The following is a 25,714-nucleotide window of genomic DNA, read 5'->3' as shown; positions in this document are numbered from 1 at the left end:
AGCAGGACCTTCAATAAAATGTGAACCCATACAGCTGACTAATTGCTCCAGATACTTTCAAAACACACAGAAATCCAAACCAATGGTAAGTGGTATCGCTCACCTTGGAGAGGACGTAAGAGCAGTCTCCATGGAAAGTGAAGGAGCTCCAATGGCCTCCATTGCAGGTGCTGCTCCGACAGTTACAGAGCTGATGTATACATTTGCTGGAGGCACGTGTTGCGTTGCATCAAAACCTTTTTTCAGTCAAAGTATTTGCAGAGTAGCTCAGATGCTCTATCAGATGTATTATTGTTATTTATTAATGTATTCATACTTATAGGTTGGTGAAAACATACTCTTCTCTTCAATACTGTTTCAGTTAGCCAGATACATGTCTTGTCTCCCTTGATGATGTTGTCTGATTATGCATGTTGGCCTGCGCCCTGTGACAGAGGACAGAAAGTGGGCCCCTGCTCACCAGTGGCTGCAGTGGCTGGAGTAGGACTCTCCAGGTTTGTATGTGTCTCCATTGTGGCTGCAGGAGCACTGCTGCACTGGGACACAGACAGTCTGGTTGATGTCATCGAAGATAGTGCCTTAGGAAGACAATCACAGTCAGTCAGGAAAAGCCCTATCAGAGTGTATGAAGCCAGGAAGACCTAGAACTTGACTTTGCTCTAGTATAATAACATACAGTAATCCAGGCTAGTACAGCTGTAATCATACAAAACACACAAGCTCGCCAATCGCTGCACAGTCACGTCACAACAGGGCGACAAGCAGTGTGAGGCTGAAGAGCAGTGCAGAGCAGAGAGAGGAGCTCCAGCCAGTGGAGCAGCAGGTACCTGGGGGGCAGAAGCAGCCGTCAGTGCAGTGGTCCTCGCACAGCTGGCCTCTCTCTGGGTTGGAGCAGGTATCAGCACAGGGGATCCCACACTCCTGGTGCTCCATGTTGAAAGGGCATTTCTTAGCTGCAGAACACAGGAGGTTTCAGTCAGGTTTAATGGATTGTCTAGTTTTATATGCAGCTGCACCGTGACTTTCTTCATTTTCATGACAGCTCTACATGAAGCCTAATGCTTCCTTCAGTAAAATAACACAAGAAGACAGTAGCAGAAGATTGGGGGGAGACATACAGCAGAACTCTGTGGTCCTCCACTGCTGCGGCTGTCCGCCGCTGTGCACACACTGCCGGGAGTATTCAGACAGTGTGTTGCACAGGCAGAAAGTGCTGCTGCCACAGTGGCACATGTATTTGACACAGGACTGGATGAAGGAGTCAATGGAGACCAAGCTCATACAGCTGCTGAAGGCCGGGCTGGACAGGAGCTGCTCACACACTGATGTCTGTGACAAGGAAAGAGCAACAAGGACAGGGATTTATTGCACCTGTAATGACACTGTAATGCAGTAAACCACACAGTGACTTAATTTACCACAGGCAAACACACTGTTTAAGAGACTTGAATTTGCATTGTGCTGTTGAGGTGATAATGGCTACTGTGTTGTTACTGTGGTTAAGTAACTGAGCCAGTGACTTTAACATTCAGGCATTTATCTTGGAATTGATCGTGACATTGAGAAGGCATATCTGAACAATATCTGTTCATTTTCTTTCGTGAGCTTTGGAGCAAGAGAGGAATTAAGACATTTACCAGCCCTGAGCAGTTCTTATCAGACACAGGTGTGGGTTCCTCACAGGTTTCTGTGGGGCTGTCCATCTTCCAGAAGTGTCCAAAGTCAAGGGGAGATATTTTCATGCCTTTAAAAGTGAGTTTGAGAATTTGAATTTTGTATCAGAGATATCTTGATATTCCATTTAATGCAATGTGATATAACACTGACAGCTGAAGCTGACATACTGTTCTACAGTCACTCAGTGTCCTTCTGTCGCAGGTAGAGGTGGCTTACCATCTTTAATGAACTCATCATAGAGCTGGACCCCATTGAAGTCCTCACAGAGCCCACAGGTCTGGTTCCTGTATTTTTCGTTCATCTCCAGCTGCACAACACAAGGCACAGAGTGACTTTCACATGGTATGAAATCTAGAAAAGCTCTTCTGGAAATGTTTTTTCATAATGTGTAGTATTGTAAAATAAAATCATATTCCATCCATTTTTGAAACCACTTATCCTGGCAAGGGTTGTGGGGAAGCTAGAGCTGATCCCAGCAGGCATAGGCTGCAAGTCAGGAATACACCCAGGATAGGATGCCAGTCCATTGCTGGGCAACACACACATACCTACAGGGCAATTAACCTAACTGGCATGTTTTTGGATGGTGGGAGGAAACCAGAGTGCCTGGAGAAAACCCACACAGACACAGGGAGAACATACAAACTCCACACAGACAGGCCCCGAACAGACTTGAACGCAGGACCCTAACACTGTGAGGCAGCAACACCAACGACTGCACCACCATGCCGCCCAATAAAGTTATATTAACAAAGAGATACATTGGTACAAGTTTAGCAAATATAGTATATATTTCACTGCTGGTTTTGAGAGAATTTAATATTTTCAATCATATTTCTAATTTCATGTAACTTGGCATGAAGCATTATGAATATGTTTTTATCCATATCAAATAGGAACAGATTGTTGGAATCAATATGATAAGTATGTATGCATATAGTATATATGAAGCGAGTGACGTGTTACTACTCCTGGGTGGGGTAGTGCTGTTGTACCCTTGAGCAAGGTACTTCACTTAGATTGGTGTCGTTCCAATGATACCACCTCTACATCACCAAACATAATAGAAGAGATTGCTCATACACTTGCTGTGAGAGACCCACTGTGTGTTTGGAGATTGTTGATGGCGGGACATACAGGAGGGATGAGCTAACATAATTATTGTTATGAAACCTACATTTAAAGCCTGTATGCTTAAAGTCAGTAGAAATAGGAAGTGGACATTTGGCAGAGTGCGCTGTGGCCTGACAACCTGCCAAAGTTTGTATAATGAGTGTGTGTATTGAGTGTGTGTGTATTGCTAGAATGTAGGTCGTAGGTAGATTTATACCAGGAAGGCATCGTCTCCATTCCACATGGCAACCAGACCCAGCGTGGCAGTGATCTTGATGTTGGAGTTGGTCTTCTCAATGAGAACTCCAGATTGGCTGAACGGCAGGGTCACCCTGGAAGGAATGAAAGTGGTATTCTGGTTAGAGGTAAATAAGCGGTGAGTAACTATAAGGAGTGACAGAAAGATCCTCTCGTTGTCACAAAATGAGTGTACTGTTGAGTGACGATCAAGGCTGAAGACAAATCTTATGTCTCATGCCCAGATATAACCATTTCATTTTCAACACGATACATAGAAACAATTAGACGGTGTTCATAGTTCTGCATTCACATGGTGCGGCTGCATCCTGCAGGGTCACCCCAGCTTTATGACTGACCGGAGGTACTCAAAGTACTCACCCTTTCCCGTTGACGGCGATGGAGTCGCTGCCGAGCTCCAGGACTGTGCCGTCCAGCTTCATGGTGATCTTGGTGATGGTGGGCAGCTCGTTCACCACCTGGCGCCGCAGCTGGATGTTGAAGTCCTTTTAGCTGCTCTTGCACTGGGAGCTCAGGACGTAGTTACAGGAGGACGGCAGCTGGAAAATGTCTCCGTCGAATGTCTTGAAGTGGTAGTTACCCCACGTGCTGCACACCTGGCCATTGTGCATCAGGCTCACTCCTGGGGGAGAGGTGGGGCAGAGACATCAATGAGCTGGATGCTGTTAACATAGGTAATTCCCCTTTTGCAGGTTGATTGCAGTTTAACCCGTATTTTTGTATACCATAATTAACCCATGCACATTATATCATATTTATTTATTTTATTTTATTGTATTTATGTATTTTATTTTGCTGTACATTTGTTGTATGTTTACCAGTCTGTAAAGCACTCTGTGGCTAACCTGCGAAGGGCGCTCTACAAATAAAAATGTATTGATTGATTTGATATGTATTTTTTGTTTGGTTTGGCTAATGTTTGATTTTTGTTATCTCACAGTCCTCGAAAAGATTTTCTTAGAGAATTTAGGAAGAAATGTGTCCCAGATTAGACCACAGGTAAACACAGTGTTTAAGAAGCTTGAATTTGTATTGTACTGTTGTGTTGATACTGGCTACATACACTGTTGTTGACAGCTGTTGTGGTTAACTTAGCAAGCCAGTAACTTTAGCAGTCAGGGATATTGTCTTGGATTTGATAACGATATTTCAATAGAAAGCTTATGTGAGCAACCTCAAACAGATAATGAAGGAGGAGCATGTACCCCCAATCAGATTGTAAGTGGCCTTTAGTAATGCCAGTGAATGCACTCCATATTGAACTTACCTGGCATTACTGATGTCTGGGTCATTGCATTGGGATGATTGTAACTCTTTGGCCAGGAGTCACCGGGTTGTCTGACCAATGAACAGAAATGAGAAAAATGAAGAGTGAAGCTGGGTGTCTTAGTGTACATTCTCGTATTTAGTGTCCACAGTCTATAGACAGTTATGCTTGCAGAAAGCCACAATAGTTGCTTTGTTTATGCTAAGGAGGGTTCGAAATATCAAGCAGACAATCAAATGCATCAGTAGCATTTCATCCTGGCAGTGTAAACACTCGACTGGCGCAAGTCCCAGCATGCACTGCGGTGGCGTGTGTTTTAGAGATGGGGGCAGACACACAGCCTTCACATCAGTGGAGCAGATAGGTGACACTTGCCTACTGCCCATATTATAAATAAAATACTGTTAAAACTAACACTAAATGGCTTGTTATTTTATGTTAGCAAAAATATATAACTATTTTCATTTTCAATGCCTCGGTTGTGAAACAATATTCAAGTGTGTTGGTGTTACTTGTTATAATAATTTGTAACGAGATAAAGACAGAAGTTGGATATATACAGACGTTTGGACTGACGTGTTAATGTGCGGCAGTGTTTTAAAGACAGGCGGCAGACAGGCGGCAGACATGCATCAGTGGGGCAGATAAGAGACGTTTAAATATTGGTAAAAGTAACACTAAGTAGCGCCTCGGCATTCAAAACGGAAAACAGGAGACGCTTCATCACACAGAGAGGCGTCACAATCTGAACAAACTCAATTAAAATCAATTAAAATAAACAGTTTACAATGTTTTAAAATACACAAAACACAAACACGAATAACCGATTCTAAAACTATAGCCTGCCTTCCTTTGCCCGCTCTATCTCCCCACTGCTCACTGCTCACTGCTCACTGCTCACTGCTCCGGCCGTCCTCTCACCCGCACTGTCCTGGGAGTGACCACCCCGTAACTGGTGACACAGGGGCTTTAAATACTCCATGAAATTATTCAATTAAACATCTCACTGGAGGGTGAGAACACTAGTTACTTTGTATTTCACTTTTGTTGTAAGTCATCCTGGATAAGGGTGTCTGCCAAGAAATATTAAAAAAAAATAATAATAATAATGAAAACTTGCAAATGTGGTGTATTTAATCAAAGTAATCAAAGTGCAAAAGGTGCAGTGAACATAAGAACATAAGAACATAAGAAAGTTTACAAACGAGAGGAGGCCATTCGACCCATCGTGCTCGTTTGGTGTCCATTAATATCTAAGTGATCCATGGATCCTATCCAGTCTATTTTTAAATGTTCCCAAAACTTTCAGCTTCTACCACATCGCTGGGGAGTTTGTTCAGATTGTGACGCCTCTCTGTGTGAAGAAGTGTCTCCTGTTCTCTGTCTTGAATGCCTTGAAGCCCAATTTCCATTTGAGTCCCCGGGTGCGTGTGTCCCTGCTGACACAGTGGGCTGAGAACGCATTTTACAACACAAATCAGCACAATCGTAGCATAAAGGACAGAGACCACTGTGAAGTGAATAAAATATAATGTTTAATATCTCAAAAACCATGTTGGTACAAACAATTATTTTTGCTGCACAAACCAGCACAAACATGGCACAAATCCACTTTGGATGGATTTGGAGTTTGATGGGGTGCTAGGTGACGTCATCGTTGATAATTAAAAAATGAATATCTATAACTGCACTGATGAAAACAAATACAGCACAAACTGGCACAAACGTAGCACAAACAAAGAGACTATTCTGGTGCAATTTGGATGTTGATGGGGTGCTGAGTGATGTCACCGTTGTGACATTTAATCCATAATTGCTGATATCAAGAATTCAATTTTTGATATCAGAAATTGAATTCTTTATATCAAAAATGCATACTAAATAGCATCCGGTTCTATTTTTGATATCAAAAATGCATAGTAATTAACATCCCATTCTATTTTTGATATCAAAAATGCATACTAATTAGCTTCTGGTTTTATGTTTGATATTAAAAATGCATATCAAATAGCATCCAGTTCTATTTTTGATATACAAAATGCATACTAATTAGCTTTTGGTTTTATGTTTTGATATCAAAAATGCATACCAAATAGCATCCGGTTCTATTTTTGATATCAAAAATGCATACTAATTAACTCAGTTGACGTGTAACTTAACCCTTTACACTCCACCCCATTATTTTCAGATGATTATAATAAAATAAAATAAAATATAGAAACTAGAGACCAGGAACTTTCAAACAATATCTGATTCGCGTATGTAAGCTTTTCCTTGAGATACAGGCTTGCGAAATCGGCCATTTCTCATAGTGTACAGGACTAATTTGCATTTTCTCGAGTTTTTGTTTGTACTCTGTCATCCGATTAGCTTTATAATATGAAAGGCAACAACTTGTTCTTTCATTTGATATACGATAAATGCATATGGTACAAAGTATCCAGGAGAAACACACAAATAAAAAGGAAAAATGCCAGTAGAGAATGTCAATACCGCTCACGCTGCTCAACAGTGAACAGGGCAGTGTCAGACATTAACAATGAGAGGATGCCAGTCTGAGAGCGGAGTTATTCACATCTACTGAGGGACTCTTCCGAAGAATGGAGTGACTAAAACACGGAAAGCAGCTAATTATTATGCATTTTTGATATCAAAAATAGAACTGGATGCTATTTAGTATGCATTTTTGATATCAAGAATTCAATTTCTGATATCAGCAATTGTATTCTTGATATCAAAAATGCATACTAATTAACATCTGGTTGAGGATTAAATGTCACAACGGCATACCATGAATTGCTGATATCAGCAATTGTATTCTTGATATCAGCAATTATGGATTAAATGTCACAACGGCTTGCCATACACATTTTAACGGCACAAACCAGCACGAACGTCGCACAAATGAACGAGACTATTTTGGCACGATTTGGACGTTGATATAAAATATAATCTTTAATATATTGGGAACCATACCGGCACAAACAATGATTTTTGCGGCACAAAGCAGCACAAATGCAGCACAAACTAATGCGTATATATTTATTAATATTCTGAACACATGGGGTGCCAACTTCATTGAGGTAGGAGGCAGACCTGCATCAGTGGCGCAGATAAGAGACCCTTTCCAACTTCCCATATTATAAATAACATTTATAACAGTTTTTGATATAGCCGTGTTATAAAGGAATCATTTAATAAATGCATATAATGAAGTTTGGACTTGCTTGCTAGTGCGCATGCAAGGACCCCTGCGGCGGCTGAAAGTTGATCTTGATCAAATAGTAGTGTAAACGCAACACCACTGATCCTGATCAAATGTTCTGATGCATTTGATCCGGATCAGAAAAGGCAGTGTAAAAGTGCCTATTGTCTGTAGTCTGCTTGGTTTGTTACTGTTGTTCTAGAACTTTTTTTTAAAGAAAAATCTGGACAATTTTTTAATCCACTGTTACACCTGTGGTTGTGAGGCAGTTGTTGTTCACTATTTTGATATTTAACTTCTGGGTTTGCTTCAATCATATCAGAGTTGCCTTTGTTCTTATGATTCATTATTCAATTACCGAGCCTCAATAAGCAATGACTGCCTCCTTCAGGCTTATAAATCATGAATCTGCATACGATAGATAGGGATTTCATATCTACTCAGATATTACAATGGGTTCTGATCATGGGTGGACTGGGATCAATAAACGGCCCTGGACTTTTACCCAGGGTGGCGATGGCTGGTGAAGTCTGGGTCCCAATAAAATGCGGTCCAGGAGGGAATGCCAAAGTGCAATTCTGGGTGCCGATGAAATGCGACCATGGGGATAGACAGACAGAATAGACACGGTCACACCCGGGCCTTCTAGCCTAGCCTTGCGCATCGACAGGGAGCTGATTCGAGAGTGGGCGCTCATGCTCATGAGCCCAGGCTCTGTGAAAAGTCAGATGACAAAGACCCTCTAATGTACAGATTGGGTCCAGAGCTCAGAGCATTGTCATTTATCCAAATGCTAATGATACATCTCTGGCTAAAAGCCCCTTTAACTACCAGCTCTGTAGAAGAGCTCTAGGCAGAATTTGATGCACTGTGCAGAGAAGAGCACCATGCGCAGAAGTGGACCTCTCCTTTGAAGTCCGTCTCCCTGCTGCCTTAATGAGATCCTTTCCATTTTTTTAATATATTGACACTCGGCATAAACACTGAACATTCTTCCTTGATGCCACTTGCTCTTGATATCAGAGGAGGAAGCAGAATGAGAGACACAGTCCATCCAGGAACTGTATCCTGGTCATATTCAGGTGTTTTGTGTACCGCTGGATAGTTCTGGAGATTACAACTACGGAACTCCTGACCCACTATTCCCTTGGAAATATCTAGCCTTAAAGCTTGATTTTGAGATCTTGAGTCCACCACTGATCTTAATATTCTCAAGAACCAGAGATGTATGCTTCGAATATTGTTTCAAATATTAGTAGAAGCATATTTCAATTATTTTGTGTTTTACATCTTAATGAGACACGGAACCCATGCAAAACTTCCTGGCTAGCAATCCGATTCTGAAATTGTAATTCGCTCACACACTTGCTCAGTCAATATCTACAGAAAACATTTAATTTCTTCATTAAAAGCTTTTTTATTTACTTTTCAGTAACAATGCACTTCAATTATGTGGTATACAGTAATCTTCATGACGAGAATAAACACTAAACAAAACCATGGATACTCCAATGCGGCATAGCTTTCAAAAATGTTCTATTGAAGGGTTTTATAAAACACATTTTTATTGGTTTATAAGCCCTATGTTTGTCTATTTTCTAATTTGTCCTGTGGTCAGTGCAGTCAATGGCGCGGTTCTGAATGAGAACCACTGTCGACTCGGGAGCTGACGGCGGATGGATTTTTGTCTGAAGTCTAACAGGATTTTATGGTAATTTGAACTTAATTAGCCTAATTTTCACTGTCTAATTAATAATTTTGTTATCGTACGTATTTGAATGAAATTAGAATGGGCCGTCTAGAAAGGGTTAATTGTACTGTTTTCACAACTTAACATTTCCAACGATAAGTAGCCATACAGATCATATGCAGGATATTCATGCTAAGTAACTAGCTAGCTAGCTGTATTGAAACCATCTGAACATCTATTAAGCCTAATTACCGTGGTTAACAGTAAGTTATTGCTGCTATGGCTCATAAACATCTATATTAGTATGGAAAAAAAAAACATAATTAACATGCAATAAAAGTGGCAGTAAGGATGCTATAGCTCACTGCCTCTGCTTGCCTTATCCATTATTTCATCGTCTACTTCTCTCTGAGACATGGAGATCAGTCCAAAACGCTGTAACAATCACAGATCCGTTTCCACTATGTGGTGTTGTTTTATGGTAGATAAGATTTCAATGAGTTTATGATACATCTATTTGGCATTACATGCTGAATAGATGTGACAGAGTAACACAAGATGAAGATGAAGGGGATATATTAAGTTTCTTTATTAAACAATATATTAAGTTTCTGTGTATTTCCTCAAACATCAAAAAATAGTTGCAAAATTAACTGACAAACAACACTAGAACTTCATTATCATAGGCCTAATAGTGTTTTAGTTGATTAAGCTTAATTCTGGAATTTATTTAGCTAGCTTGCTACTATTCTTACCTGTCCAAGATGTTTATTTACCATTTTCCCATTGGTTTATCGTTCTCAAATGATCTGATTTCAGAGCAGGCTATGACATTTGAACCTTTTCAATTCAAGTTAATATGCAAATTAATTATTTATTTTCAATAAAGTTTGTGTCTTGGATAAATACAATTGAATGCATTTTCTGAATCTCAAATTAGAGGGCTGTATCTAGCTGAATCATATTGTTTAGATTTATTTATCGTTGTTTGTGTTCATACATACACTGAGTTAACTAAATCGAATTTCCAGTGAATGTTCAAATTATTTAATCCTTTACCCAACCAGTTGGTCGTGCCACCCCTTATTTTCCTTTTGCCCCCCCATGTATGAAATCCTGGACATGCCACAGGGGAGGCTATAATGCTATATATAATATAATACAACTTAAACATCTCTCAAAAGCTATATATATATATAATATCTCAGTGGTTATTTTGTGTATATATATTAATCATCCTTGAATGACTGGGCAATAACATTTACACTAAAACATGAAAAAATAGCCTGATATGTCAATACGCTTAGTGACTTGTTAATTACATTGACATCAAGCTGTTTCAGTTCATCTGAGATGATAGAGACAGGATGTGCTCTGAAGTGTCTTGTTCTGGCCGAGCCGAAAGACAGATGTGAAGCAGCCAAACCACAGACAAGTCCTATCTAAACACCAGGATAGAACTTCAAAGTTGAGCATAATCCAATTCTGATCACACCTTGCCGAGCACTATATGTTTTTCCACTGTGCCAAAACACCACAGGATTGCAATTATTTACCAATTTCGATACTGCAGGAATGCATGTTTGATTGGCACAGGTGTGCACATGAATCATGGTCAATTAGCTCTGCAAACAGAGAGATCTAAAGATAGATATAGATGTATCTTTCAGGTGGAAAATAAATACAGGATGCAGAAAGAGACAAAAAAAAAACACCCTCAGTGTAACTAAAATGTGTTTGTTTCATTGACATGACCTGTGGATTGTAGTCAGACTACACAGTAGATGTATGGAAAACCATCCATCCATCTATCTTCGAAACCAATTATACTGGAGAGGGTCGCGGGGAAGCCAGAGCTGATCCCAGCGGGTATAGGGCAAAAGGCAGGAATACAGCCAGGTCAGGACACCAGTCCATCATTGGGCAACACACACAGCCATTTAGAAAGGCCAATTCACCTAACTTGCATGTCTGTGGACAGTGGGAGGAAACCAGAGTGCCCAGAGAAAACCCACACAGACACAGGGAGAACATGCAAACTCCACACAGACAGGACCCCCGAGCCAGGACTAAAACCCAGGACCCCCAGAGCTGTGAGGCAGCAGTGCTTACCACCACACCACCTTGCCACCCATGGAAAATTATATTAATATTATTTGTTGTATATTTGTTCCTGCCTGTGGGCAGTCAAACAGTGGTGTGCATGTTTATCCAGGATGGAGAACCTGTATGAACAGTCACTGCCTTTCCAAAAGGTGAAAGTAATTTTTTGTTGGTGGGGATTCTGAAAACATCTTGCAGTGGAAGAGCACTTTGTTCATGGCATATTTGCATCCTTCAGTACGAGGCTTTGCAGCCAGGCCAGAGCTGAGGAACTAGATAGGAGTAAGTGCCGACAACTGCCACAATTCCCAGTATAGCTTGTGACCTGTGGTTACTGTTCTCAGAAGGAAAGTCTGCTTAGTGTGTTGCGGAAGATGATTATCAGGCCTTTATTTGTTTCGGCCCATTGAGTCACTGGGATAAAGAGGACTCTGAGAGGTATCATTTGAAACCAGAAAACCAGCTCACAGATACAATAACATGGACCTCAATAACAATTCACCCCCGAAGTAGGGTGAATTGAATATGAAATCATAGAAAATAAAGAGTATGGGTAGGCCTACATAAAAATAAGTTGTTTCCATAAAGGTATGCCACATCACAGTAACAAAATAGTAATTAATAGGCTACTACTCACAGTACTACAACCATGGGAAGTATGCTAAATAAAAAGGCACAGGACTTATCCTCATTATAGGCTGATCAAAACATTAGGCTTGTCTTGGGGAACTGACCCACTGGTGTCAAAACTAATTTGAGCAGTGAAGCTGTGACTTAGTGCCAAGTCTGTTATAGTCAGGTGAAACGTTGTTTGTTGTCACTTGCAAAATGTCACATAGGTGGAAGTCAGTCAAGCTGGTTTTCAGGCAGCTTTTGTTCAGAGTCACAAGAGTGTGTCTGTTCACAAAGAACTGATCATGCTCTTTGCGTGGGGTCTTCAATGAGGGAACCTGGTCTGGTCCAGGATGCGCTGTTGGTGATTGCAATCTATCATCTGTAAGCATGGTAACTATTTTCGTACGTATTTTTTAATAATATTCATATGCAAGATTATATTCAAATGCAAAATATATTATTATTATTATTATTATTATTATTATTATTATTATTATTATTATTATTATTAAGTTATATAGGTAGGTATGTGTAATAGCACATATACACCTGAACATATTTAACCTTTATTTAATCAGGAAAATAACTCACTGAGATTAAAAATCTCTTTTACAGGAGTGTCCTGGCCAAAACGTACATCAACAAACAAAAACAACATACATATTATATGTAATTCAAATTTACATTGGAATAACGAAAACACAATGCAAATGCAATATGTATGGATGTTAGTGCCACTATTTATTCAATGCAAAATGTAAATCAATAAAACTACTGTATATTTTACTGATATTCCACTGTTTCACAATGACAATCTTACAGCTGACTGTCTGCTTGCATAACATGTCCGAACTCCAATATTATATTTCCTGATTTCTTGTTTAAAATCATTCTAACCTGTCACAAGCTCTCTGACGTCTATATATGATGCACCTGATTGGGTAATTTAGTTGGAATTCCAGCTTTCAGAGCCATCACTGTGCTTAGTCCCATGTTGTAAAGAAGTAAATTACCCAATCAGGCGTGTCATATATGACCTGCCTCCTAAAGGCAAGTACCTAATTGGACATCAGAAAACAGCAATGCCTAAATGTTAGCCTGTTGAAGTTTCTCTAGTGAGACCAAGTTGTGCAGCGACACTAGTCTGTTGTAGGCTGTAGCCTAACTTTTCCGCTTTATGGAGGACAATTCTCATACAGGCCACATTTAACTTTAATTTACAGACCATGATGTGGGCCTTTTATAAATTATTAACGGGACATATTTGGCCCGAGGGTGTTAGTTTGGACACCCCTGATCTAAAGGGAGGTTCAGAAAAAGTGAGTTTTCTGGTTGCTGGAGGGTGGTTTTGTTGGCGCAGGGAGATCAGCCAGGAGAGAGCTGCATGAGCCCAGTGTAGGGAGAGTGAGGGCCAGGGTCAGGGCTCAAGAGAAAATACATTGGAATAATAATATATGGCAGGACAAGTGACGTGCTTCAGGTAGGAGAGGGAGGAGCTGAAGCATAACGTTAGGGTTCAGAGCCAAGGAGGAGAGGGAGAGAGGGGGTAGAGCGAGAGGGAGGAAGGGAGATACAGACAGAGGGGGAGAGAGAGAGAAGGGGAGAGACGGGGTGAGAAAGGGAAAGAGACACACAAGAAGGAGAGAGTGCTGGTGGTCGATGTTTCAGGTGATGTTGTTGGGGTTGGTGTAGTTGTTGAGGTGCTTGTGGTTGTTGGGGTGGTTGTAGATGTGGTTGTCGTTGTTGTGGTGGGTGTGGTTGTTGAGGTGGGTATAGGTGTGGTTGTTAGTGTTGGTGTAGGTGTAGTTGTGGTTGTTGTGGTGAGTATAGGTGTTGTTGTGGTTGTTGGAGTTGTTGTAGGTGTGGTTGTGGTTGTTGGGGTGCTTGTAGGTGTGGTTGTGGTTTCTGTTGTGGAGATGGTAGTTTTTGTACTCTCAGTTGCTGATATTGTGGTTATGGGAGTGGTGAGGCATCTGTTTCTGCAGCACTTCACTTTTATCTTGTAATTGAAGCACATCGGTGGAATGCCTTGATCTTTGTTTATGCAAATCAGCCCAACCAATGGATTGCACTCTATTTTTTGTCCCAAATCTGAGATCCGAATACCTGGATAGTTGACAGCTCTGCTCTGCACTTCCTCTGGTTTTTCACAGATATCAATGCCAGACTCCCTGATCTTTGAGATGGTGTCGCTGTCTCCACCGTCAGGATCACCAGTAGGATAGCTCACATCAATCCACTGTGACCATTCACACACATGGCAGCTAGGGAGTGGGAGTTCTGGTGGGTGTGATTGTAGGTGTAGTTGTGTTTTCTGTTGTTGTCAGTGTGGTAGGTGTTGTTGTTGTTGGTGTACCAATAATGGTTGTAGGTGTGGTTGTTTGTGTAGTGGTAGGTAATTGTGTTTCAGTAGTGGCAGGTGTTGGTGTAGTAGTAGGTATTGTTGTTGTTTGTGTACCAAAAGGTGTTGGTGTTGTTTGTGTAATGGTAGGTGTTGGTGTAGTGATAGGTATTGTTGCTTGTGTAGTGGTAGGTGTTGGTATAGTTGTAGGTGTTGTTATCTGTGTAGTGGTAGGGGTTGGTGTTGGTGTGGTGGTAGTGGTAGGTATTTGTGTAGTGGTAGGGTTGGTGTTGGTGTACTAGTAGGTGTTGTTGTTGGTGTAGTTGTTGTACTGACTAATATTGTAGTTGTTGATTTTGGAGATGTGGTACTGACAGTTGTAGGAGAAGAGGTTGTGGAATTGGGTGGCATAGTCTCTATAGAAGAGGAAGGCCCAGTTGTGGTCTCTGTGGTGGTTGGTGTTTCAGGGACTGGTGTTGTGAGAACCAGAACCATCTGGTAGTTATAGCACAGAGGGAAGGGACCTGATTGGTCTTCATTTTTACATACAAGTCCCTCAGCAAGTGTACACTGCACAACCTGACCCGCATCTTGGATGTCCTTCACTGGATACTTCTCTGCCCTACGTTGACTTTGGCTCAGATTGTGACTTATATCATAGTCTTCCTCTCTGAGCTTAAGATAGGTTTCACTGTCTCTTCCTAGTGTGTCAAGTGTAAGGAAAGTCATATCTTACCAATCGCTCCATTGGCACTGATGCCTGCAGGGGATGAGGTGGAGACGTGTGGTGGTGTTGCTGTGTTCATTGGAGCTTGTGGTTGAAGATGAAGATGTTGGAGAGCTTGTGGTTGTCTTTTTGGGTGTTGTTGGAGGAACTGTGGTTGTGGTAGAGGATGAACAACATGGCATAGTTACACAGCAGAATGTTCTGATGGCGTAGTTCAGACAGATGGTTGGATTTTCCTTGGTGTTGTACTTAAGCCCATATGATTTGTCACAGTGCACTGTTTGCTCCAGGTTTCCTAGGGGAGTGTGTGGGTAATCCTGGGCCCTGCATTGCACTTGAAGAGGGTGAGCACACACTGTATGTCCTTTGGCTCTGATGTTATCATAGGTTTCATGATCCCCTTCATTGTCTGCAGTTGGTATGCTAATGTCATACCAGACTGACCACTGGCACACTTCCTCCATGCAGCTGGTTGGTCCTGATGATGTTGGAGAGCCTGTGGTTGGTGAAGATGTTGTTGATGCCTTTGTTGTTGATGGTGAGCATGTGGTTGAAAATATTTTAATTGTTGTTGTATGTTAAAGGTACTGTGAAACAGTACGGGGTGTCAACCGCTTACTTGTGGGGGTCTGGGTTGTAGGTCGCAGCAGGGGAGTGGGAAGATGCAGGGAAACCTGAAACAATGCTTTAAAACAAAAGAAAATCCTAGCCCGGGTTAGGGTGCTTACTACCACTGTGATGGTGTCCCTAACTACTCTCAGACCACTACTCGGTTTCCCAGTTACAAAACAACCGGTCCAGGTTGGGTTTGTTATTCGGGGGCTCACACAGGCAGTCAAAATCCGGGTAATCAATTCGCTTCTCTCCTCATCTCTTTGATCGCACACCAAACACCCTCCTCGCGTTTCCACTCAGGTACTTTTCTTCATCTAAACGGAAGTGAGGTCCTTTTATAGTCTGCCGGTGTGTGTATTTGGCAGCTGTTCCTGACTTCTGCTCTGCAGCTTGTCATGGTTGCGCAGCCGCTGCGTTCAGTTGAAAAAGGGGTATCCATCGGGTCCTTATATACCTCCTGTTCTGCAACATGCCCTGCACAGCATCACAATACTTCAGCTGTACATCAGTCATTGTTTCTGTTGCCTTCGTAGTCTCCACACAGACATATTATGTATGAGATGGAAAAGCAGCACCGCCCTGCTTGATTAATATGCGGGCATCTCCGCAAGGGCTGCAGGGAAGTGGTTCCAAATACTGTGTAAATTAATTATGTGTTAATAGTTCTCATTCACCCCATTCTGTATTGTTGTGATTTTGTGTTGTTTATTCTCCCCTTTTTCTGTATGCCTGTTTTATGTTTGCTTATTCCCACCCTGTATTTAGAAATCCAGGCTCCAAATAGCCCCTGCCTTTATGTTGTATTAAGTTTAGTTATTTTCCCCTGCTATTGCTGCCCTTGTAAAGGTGGAATGTTCATGTGAAGCAATACAGAACATGTTTGCCTCTAAATGGTGTCTGACTCCATCTTTTGGACCCAGAAGGGTTTTAGCAGTACCAAAACTGTTAAAATATTAAAAGCCCATAATTATCAGGTGTTTCTTAGGAAGGTTAATTTGATGGTTTTCCTAGAATTCTTCTTGGTTTTGTTTTGTCCAGATATCCATTCTGTGAATAATCCTGGAGGAGAGTTGCTGTTGAGCGTGCAGCCACTGGAGGGAAGAGTTTGATTTCCTTGGAACAGGTGGTGCCAGTGGTGCCACAGGGGATGTTCTCAGTGATCACTCTGAAGGTGCCATTTTCACTTTTCTTGCTGCAGTAAAGGAGATAGAGCAGTGGGTTTAAAAAGGACCCTTAATTGTATCATACAGCCAGGAATAAATTGGACATCTGTTTTTCTCTTCATTCATCTAGTGGAAGGAAATGTGGTTCTAATGTGGTTGAAGGAAGCTTGGTCCTGCTCTTGTCTCTTTGATTCATAAGTAGAATGGGCACGCTGAAGTTTATTCTGCAGGGCTTTGAGATGTACCTGAGTGAGAGTGTATTCACAGTCTCCACTGAAGCTGAATCTCTTCCCATCAAACGTGGTGTAATGCCCATCTCCATAGATGGCACAGGTGCCCTAACACTGATTAGTGGTACACTGCCATTTCCTGTCTTTGCAAGTACTGAAAGGAAAATGACACGTGTGAACAAATACAGAACAGAGCACACTCAATTATTTTCTATGTGGCTTTATAAGTTTCTATGCTGCTTTCTGTATTGCATATTTAAACAAATAAGATGCCCTCTGAGAGATGAGAGTACCAGATGTTGCAGTCCACTTTGATCTGTTGCCCTGGTTGGAATGAAGCTCCATTGTGGATGCAAGGACAGAGTTCTTCCTGTACATAGTCTCCTTTCCCATCAGAAACCAGCCCCTCGGGACACACACAGCCCAAGATACACCCAGTGCTGATCTGTAAGGAGAGGTGAGGTAATATTCCATCTGGATTTAGCATGAATCTGGTCTATAGCAAAGCTTGAGCAATTGTAGACGGTGCCCCATGAGAATCCTTCCCCATCAGTTTGTGCTCTAGTTTGTGTCGTGTACCATGCTTCTCTGGTGGGGAGTGCAGTGGTTTACACCCTACACATGTAGACTGTGTTCATGTGAAATATTGTCAAGAAGCACACAACTCAGGCCAGTGTTCAATACGAATTAGTGTGAAGAGTCTGTCCCACTTACACACTCCATGTCCAGTGTCTGGCAGCCCTTCTGGCACTCAGATCCCTTGGCTCCTGCCCCAGCCTCAGAGCAGTTGAAAAACACCATTGGTTTCTTACAGGCTACAAACGAAAGAAACAAAAGGCAATCATGATATATCCCCATATCTTTCTGGTGTTCCCAAGTCCTGACATAAATTAATGTGTCCCAATATTCACCAACAAGTTTTACTAAGTACAGAAGAAACATGGTGTCAGATCACCATTTGTTTAACAATGAAATTCTCCCTTCAGGTGTAGACTGATGTAAGCTCAGACTCACTTATGCTGGATGCTGGGCATCCAATGCAGTTCAGTTTCTCCTGTTTGCAAGTGCTGTAAAGAGAATGAGAAGAGTAATAAAGATAATACACAGCTGTGCTTTAATTGTGTGCAGCAACAGAAGACATAAACAGCATGAGTCAGTGGCTTCTGTGTTAAAAGTGGTAAACCTGTTGGATCAGTTAGTGCTCAGTGACAATAATCAACTATGCCTCTTACCACATGGCTCCATCCTTGCTGATGATCTCCCCTGCCGGCCCTACTGAACCCTTGTTGTAGCATGAGCAATCGGTGGGTTGGACGAATTTGCCATCTCGTCCATGTAGGTCCCCTCCGCACAACCACAGCCGTCCACAGGCATGAACTGGACCTGGCAGGTGTAGTCCGGCTAGCTGAGGGAGCAGCAGGTGCACTGTCAGCTGGTCATGCTGTACCCATAGACCAGGGTCTTGGGGCAGCTGCTGGAGTATTTGGCTGATGGGGGGAGAAGCAGGGTTTCAGTCTCAGCACAAACACCTTGTTACGTGACTATTGCGGTGACCACTATCCCCCGGTGGCGCTGTGGTGCATAAATGGTGCCAGGTGAGGATGTGGTGGACTCTCTTTACGGATGACCTAATTTATGGAACGGATATGAAAAGAGAAAGGGAAGGGATGAAGCACAACAAGAAGGACGAGGCGGTGTGGTGGTAAAACCCTTCAACCATGGATTGATTTGCACATAAGACTGCTGAATGAATCTTTTGCTTACTTTGGAAGCTTTGACCTTGATGGACATGTTATACTCAACACTTCCATGATTTAATCTGCACCTCTGCATCAGTTGCGATTATGAACTGGTAAAGGACTGGGGGAACTTCACTTTAGACTTTCTGTGATGCTGTAGTTGGTAATAGTGTCTGATTTGTTATGACTTTTGTTGTCCTTCCTTTTTCATGATCTTTTTACTCATTTTAAATGTGCTGTAATTTATTCCAAATACATCTCATTGTGCCAAGATACACAAATTTGGTTTATATAGTTGTTTTCTGTCATGTTTTACATTGTGTGCATGTCGGGAGGGGCTGTTAATTCCACCTGAACTGTTACATAAAGTGGGGGCTTGTCCGGGAGCGTTTTAATTGGAATTGGGTTTTGTTTGTCATGGTAGATTTTTTTTTTTTAATTTGTGTTATATGTATGTTGAGTGACACCAGGAAGCTTCTTTTATAATGACACAGCAATTTAGTGTTGAGCAGTTTGTAACTGCGTTTGCAGCTAAACCAGTGTTTGATGATTTGGCTAAACTAAGGAAGTCAGACGTGTTAGCGGTAGGCAAACATTTGAGCTTGATGTTAGGATTGCCATGCGTAAGGCTGAAATTCTGAAAGTTCTTGCTGAACACTATGTTGAAGAAGAGATGTTATCTACAGCAGTGTTACATGAAATGCCTTTTATTGAGGAATCTAAAATTGGATGAGAGAGAGAAGTTAGAGTTGGAGAGAGAAAAGTTAGCGTTAGACAGTAGAAAATATGAAAATTAATTTGATATAGAAAGACAGAGACTGACTTTAGTACGGAAGAGCATTAGGGTCACTTAAGATAGAGAAAAAATATATATATTTTGAGAAAACAATTCAAAACTTTTGAGAAAAAAAGGCAAAAGTTTTGAGATATAAAGTCAAAATAAACTTTTGAGAAAAAAAGTCAAAAGTTTTGAGATTTAAAGTCGAAATAAACTTTTGAGAAAAAAAGTCAAAAGTTTTGAGATTTGAAGGCGAAATAAACTTTTGAGAAAAAAAGTTGAAAGTTCAGGTTCAAACACCAACAGCGTCGATATAGCGTCGATAGGGGACTGGGTAAAACCTGAAACCCCGGAACAATGGAAAGATGTTTACAAAGACGTCTACAACAGAAAAATACTTATTCTGAGCTTTCAGAAATGTGTGTTTTAATTGCAAATATTGTATTACATAATGTAAATAATATTAATAATGAACTTTAATACTAATAATAACAATAACAACACCAATACAATTATTATTATTATTATTATTATTATTATATATACACATTTTCTACAATTTGTTAAACTGAACAGAATTTGTAAAAGTAATAGTGGCATTAAGGTGCAATAGTGCTACAACAGTTTCATGCTGGGGAGCCATTTGTCGGACTGGGAAGAGACAACCAAATAAGTGTCCCCAATGCCACAAGTTTGTGTCTTAGATTGGGTTGTTAGCTTTCCAAGGGTTGCTTTCTAATATTGAAAAGACAACTCCCCAAAATCATCATAGTCCTTTTTAAGGTAGAATAGTTTTTTGCTGGGGAGTTATTTTTGGAACTGGAAACATACACCCAAAATAGTTTACAATATTGCTCTATTCGAGCGATTAAGCGATTTAGCAGATGCTCTTATCCAAGGCAACTTACATTTGTACCCATTTATACAGCTGGGCATTTTACTGGAGCAATTGTGAAGTACCTGCTCAAGGGTACAAGAGCACTGCCCCACTCAGGATTTGAACCCACAACTTAGACATCAATAATTCTCTTTTATACCTACATTTCAGTTCAATACAGCTCTACACAGTCTTTTTAACTTCACGATAACCTTCTCCTCATTTAGAACCCATTTCGGGTTTTACCCAGTCCCCTTATAACACCATATCGATGCTGTTGTGTTTGAACCTGAACTTTCAACTTTTTTTCTCAAAAGTTTATTTCGCATTTAAATCTCAAAATTTTCAACTTTTTTTCTCAAAAGTTTATTTCGACTTTAAATCTCAAAACTTTTGACTTTTTTTCTCAAAAGTTTGTTTTGACTTTAAATCTCAAAACATTTGACTTTTTTTCTCAAAAGTTTATTTCGACTTAAAATCTCAAAACTTTTGCCTTTTTTTCTCAAAAGTTTTGAATTTTTTTCTCAAAATATATATATTTTTTCTCTCTCTTAAGTGGCCCTAATGCTCTTCCATACTTTAGAGAGAGAGAAACTGAGTATACAAAAGGATTTGGAAATGGAGAGAATTAAACTAAAGGATACATAAGCACGGAGGTTTGATGTTACACAACATGCAAAATTAGTACCACCATTTCAAGAAAAAGACTGATCAATATTTTCAGTGTTTTGAAAACGTTGCAGAGAATTTTGAGTGGCCTAAACACAAGTGGCCTGTGTTATTGCAGTGTGTGTTAGTAGGTAAAGCACAGAAAGCTTATGCTTCATTGCCAGTGGATAAGGCCAATGTTTATGATGAACTTAAGTTAAAGTAGCAATTCTGAAGGCTTATGAATTAGTTCCAAAAGCTTATAGGCAGAAGTTCAGAAATTGGAAAAAGAATGATAAACAGACCTATGTTGAATTCTCCAAAGAACAAGAGTCCTGGTTTGACAAATGGTGTAATGCAATTGAAATTAATGAGGATCATGGTAAACTGAGACAGATGGTTCTTATAGAGCAATTCAAAACCTGTATGCATGACAGTGTTAAGACTTACTTGGATGAGCAAAAGGTTCGAGTCCTGTATGAAGCAGCAGTGTGTGCTGATGAAGTTTTTAAAAGCACCTCTGTCACCTAGCAGTAAGAGAATGTGTGGTGAAAAAGGTTTTATAGACCAGAGAGTAACAGATAAAAAGTTGGAAAATAGGTCTGTGTTTTTCCAGCAACCTAAATTCTAGGTCTGCGCTTGTGTGTTTCTATTGTAAGATCCCAGGTCATCTCATATCTGATATTTCTATGTTGAAACGAAAGCGTGAAGCTGAGGTAAAGTCCATTGCTTCGACCGCTCATTGTGTGAGAGATGTAATAGTTAAAAGTGTCAGCACAGGGGGTAGTTGTGGTGCTTCAGTAGCTGATGCTTGTAAAAACAAAAGCATTGTAGATGACACACTAAGGTTTCTGGCAATAGTGCTCATAGTTGTGACAATGCTGTTTTCTTTTGTGGCCACGCAGGTTGAGGATATTTTTTATCCTTTCACTGCAGAGGGATTTGTTTCGGTGCATGGGGACGATATCCAATGGTCCATTCTAATCTTGTGAGATACTGCTAGTGCTCAGTCATTGTTGTTAGAGGGTGTTGTCCCCGTTTTGAAGCACTCTTTTGCGCTGGTTCGAGTACCCATTGTGGGTGTTGGTGGTGCTGATTCAGTCCCTTTACATAGGGTTTATTTGACTTCAGATTTGTTGTCTGGTCCGCTCACAGGTGGCGCTGCCTCACAGTTACCTGTTCGTGGTGTGACTTTTTTGTTAGGTAATGACCTAATGGGGAATAAAGTCACTGTCCATCCTGAGATGGTCAGTGACCCTGTGGTTGCAGATTGCCCTGATTTGTTACAGGAGAAGTATCCTAATCTTTTTCCCGCATGTGCAGTTACCAGGCAAAGCCTCTGTAGATACAGTTGGATGATGTCGATTCGTCTCAGACAGGACCTGTTCCTGTTTTTCTGAAGAAAGCCTCTAACCAAGGGGTAAATAGTAGTGGCATTGATTCGTCACAGTTTAAAGGTGTTTCTAAGGGTGAGGAGCCGGACATTGATTTGTCCGAAACATTTTTTGTTCAATATGTGAACAATAGTTATGGACAGAGTGATGGCTCTGGTGATATATTGTCTCGTTCCACTTTGATATCACATCAAAAAGATGATATTGATTTGCTGTCTATTTATTCTCAGGCATTGAATAAGATTGAAGCTGGTAAGGTGCCGGTTTGTTATTATCTGAAAGAAAATGTGCTGATGCGTAGGTGGAAGCTTTCCGATACATCTGCATCAGATGTTGTGCATCAGATTGTGTAACCAATGCTTTGTCTGGCCCATGAAGGCCCACTGGCTGGTCATTTTGGAATTAATAAAATGATTGACCGCATTATGAAACACTTCTATTGGCCTGGTGTGAAGGATGATGTGAGGCAGTTTTGTTGCATGTGCCATGAATGTCAAGAGGCAGGTAAGCCTAATCAGAAGATTCCAAAGGCTCCCCTACAACCTATTCCTGCTTTTGGGGAACCATTTAGCCATGTTATTGTTGATTGTGTAGGGCCATTGCCCAAGACAAGAGCAGGCAACCAATATCTGTTAACCATCATGTGCAGTGCCACTAGGTTTCATCGTGAAGGACACAATATTTAAGTCACGATGTTGATGTAGAGAATTCTTCTCCTGTAAAACGACATCCTTATAGGTTAAGTCCTCAAAAGTTAGCCCTTATGAGATCGGAGGTTGACTATATATAGCCAAGCCAAATTGAGTTCTCCCTGTATTCTTGTACCTAAGCCAGATAATTCTGTCAGTTTTGTGACTGATTATAGGTGGGTGAATCTTGTCAGTAAGGATGACACCTATCCTATCCCAAGAACTGATGACTGTATAGATCAGGTAGGCCATGCTAAATATGTAAGCAAGTTTCACTTGTTGAAAGGTTATTGGCAAGTGCCATTAACTGAACATGCTAAGCAAATCTCTTTGTCTGTGACTCCTGATAGTTTGTGGCAATATCAAGTTATGCCTTTTGGCATGAAAAATGCCTCTGCTACTTTCATCTGAACTGTTACACACCTTCAGTTAATTGTCCCTGAAACCCCAAATGCTTCTGACACCTGAAGACACCTACTGCAGATACTGGATCTCCAGTCGTCCAGCGCGATGCCCTTCGCAGCGCAGGCATGGACATAGGAGGAGATGGCACGTACTGCTTTGAAGGTATCTGGGTTGATGACAGAGTGGCAGGGAGCAAACACTCCATTAGTGTCTGACAGCATGGAGCACCAGTGCTTGGCATACTTCTCTGTGAAATGCGGAGAGAAATCTCAGGATAAGTTATGCAAGTATTTCCTTATGATGCGTGAGCCCAGTTTCCCAGACCCCTGAACAGTACAGAGCCCCAGTCAGCAGGGGGGTTGGGGGACTGGTGTCCCAGAATGTCGTACCGTTCTCCACACTCAGGCTGCAGGGGTTTTCATAGCTGTTTGTCACATCCAGGCAGCTGGCTCTGGTCTTCCAGGTGTTGGCAAATGCTGCAGCTGATCCCAACACTACCCCAATGTTGGTTTTGAAATCGTCAGCTTGGACATTGTTGAAATATCCACAGAAACCTGGAGAGGAGAGGAGTAATTTATCAGTTACAGCCACCCTCTGATTTATATACTCAGCAAAAAAAGAAACATCCTTTTTTCAGGACACTGTATTTTAAAGATAGTTTTGTATAAATCCAAATAACTTTACAGATCTTTATTGTAAAAGGTTTAAACAATGTTTTCCATGCTTGTTCAATGAACCATAAACAATGAATTAACATGCTGTCCTGTGGAACGGTCATTAAGACGCTAACAGCTTACAGATGGTAGGCAATTAAGGTCATAGTTATAAAAACTTAGGACACTAAAGAGATCTTTCTACTGACTCTGAAAAACACCAAAAGAAAGATGCCGAGGGTCCCTGCTCATCTGCGTGAACGTGCCTTAGGCATGCTGCAAGGAGGCATGAGGACTGCAGATGTGGCCAAGGCAATAAACTGCAATGTCTGTACTGTGAGACGCCTAAGACAGCACTACAGGGAGACAGGAAGGACAGATGATCGTCCTCACAGTGGCAGACCACGTGTAACAACACCTGCACAGGATCGGGTTCTCAATTCTACACTTTTGACAATAACCTCAATATCCTGTGGGTATTGCTTCCCCACATTGTTTGGATGGAGAAAGTGATGAATTATAGTGATGTAATTATAGTGGACATATTCATTACGTGCATATAATACCTTGCTCTTGTCCACATTGAATTTGACAGGTGTCGGCCCACAACTGAATATTATCTAAGTCCATTTAGTGCCTCCTCCTCATTTATCCTGATCTCTCTTAGGATTTGACTGGACTGATTGTTAACCTATGATACGTTATCAATTTTTTCTTTTGTAAAACCTCTGTGAAATACTCATTTAGAACATTTGCCACTTCTTGTTTGTTTTCCAAGATACTTCCAGTTTTAACCTTTACCCATTTCACTATCTGCTTTATTGACCTCTTGCTGTAATAGAATTGAAAAAAGCTCTTTGCATTAGTTTGTATTTCTTCGTCTCTATCCCTTTTGTATGCGCTATACAACATTATCTTTCTCTTGATATTTTTTTGTATAATTCTATTAAATAATTTTGGCCAATGTTTTTTGTTCCTCAATTTGCTAAGTTTTGGTACAAATTTCTCCCAATACTCAAATAGAATATTCTTGAAATATAACGATCCATTTTCATCTGAATGCAGTGTGCCTCAGTCTAACTCTTCTAAGTGCCACCTCATACATTCAAGGTTTGCTTTTCTAAAATTGTAGACCATTGTTTTAGACTTAGGGCTGGATGAAATCAAAACTTTGACCCACCCGCTTATAGCAAACTACAAACCTGTACATCATAGGAGTTACATTTATGATTAGAAGAAAGTGTCATCTTACTGAAAATTAAGCTACAGTACAGTACAGTTCCGTAGATTTCTTTTAGCGGGTGGGTCAAAGTTTTGATTTAATCCAGCCCTTGGTCCTTGTTTTTTGAAAGTATGCCTCAAAGCTAACCATATTGTGATCGCAGTTTACCATTGGTCATTTGAAAATATCAAATCAATGCATGCACTTTATCTGGTTGGTTCCCAGTCGGCAGGGTAGCTGGAAACCTGCAAAGCAGAACAAAAAAGATTAACATTTGATCTTTCCCCATGTATAACTTACGTTTC

At 40.9% G+C, this 25,714-nt stretch overlaps 1 protein-coding gene and 1 pseudogene across 1 annotated transcript; both read right to left on the bottom strand.

The window, feature by feature from the left end:
- Positions 1-24,992, bottom strand: part of LOC136748928 (mucin-5B-like) — a 37,572-nt pseudogene extending 12,580 nt beyond the window's left edge.
- LOC136748845 (mucin-2) lies at positions 3,002-4,322 on the bottom strand. The gene is given in 3 exon segments (XM_077248929.1): positions 3,002-3,122; positions 3,409-3,670; positions 4,316-4,322. Coding segments are annotated over 3 exon segments (390 nt in total).
- Positions 24,993-25,714: the final 722 nt, after the last annotated feature.

This window comes from Amia ocellicauda, chromosome 4 (assembly GCF_036373705.1).
Source record: "Amia ocellicauda isolate fAmiCal2 chromosome 4, fAmiCal2.hap1, whole genome shotgun sequence".
Taxonomy (NCBI): domain Eukaryota; kingdom Metazoa; phylum Chordata; class Actinopteri; order Amiiformes; family Amiidae; genus Amia; species Amia ocellicauda.
Note: the sequence above shows the minus strand (reverse complement) of the source record. Positions and strands in the feature narration are given on the sequence as shown.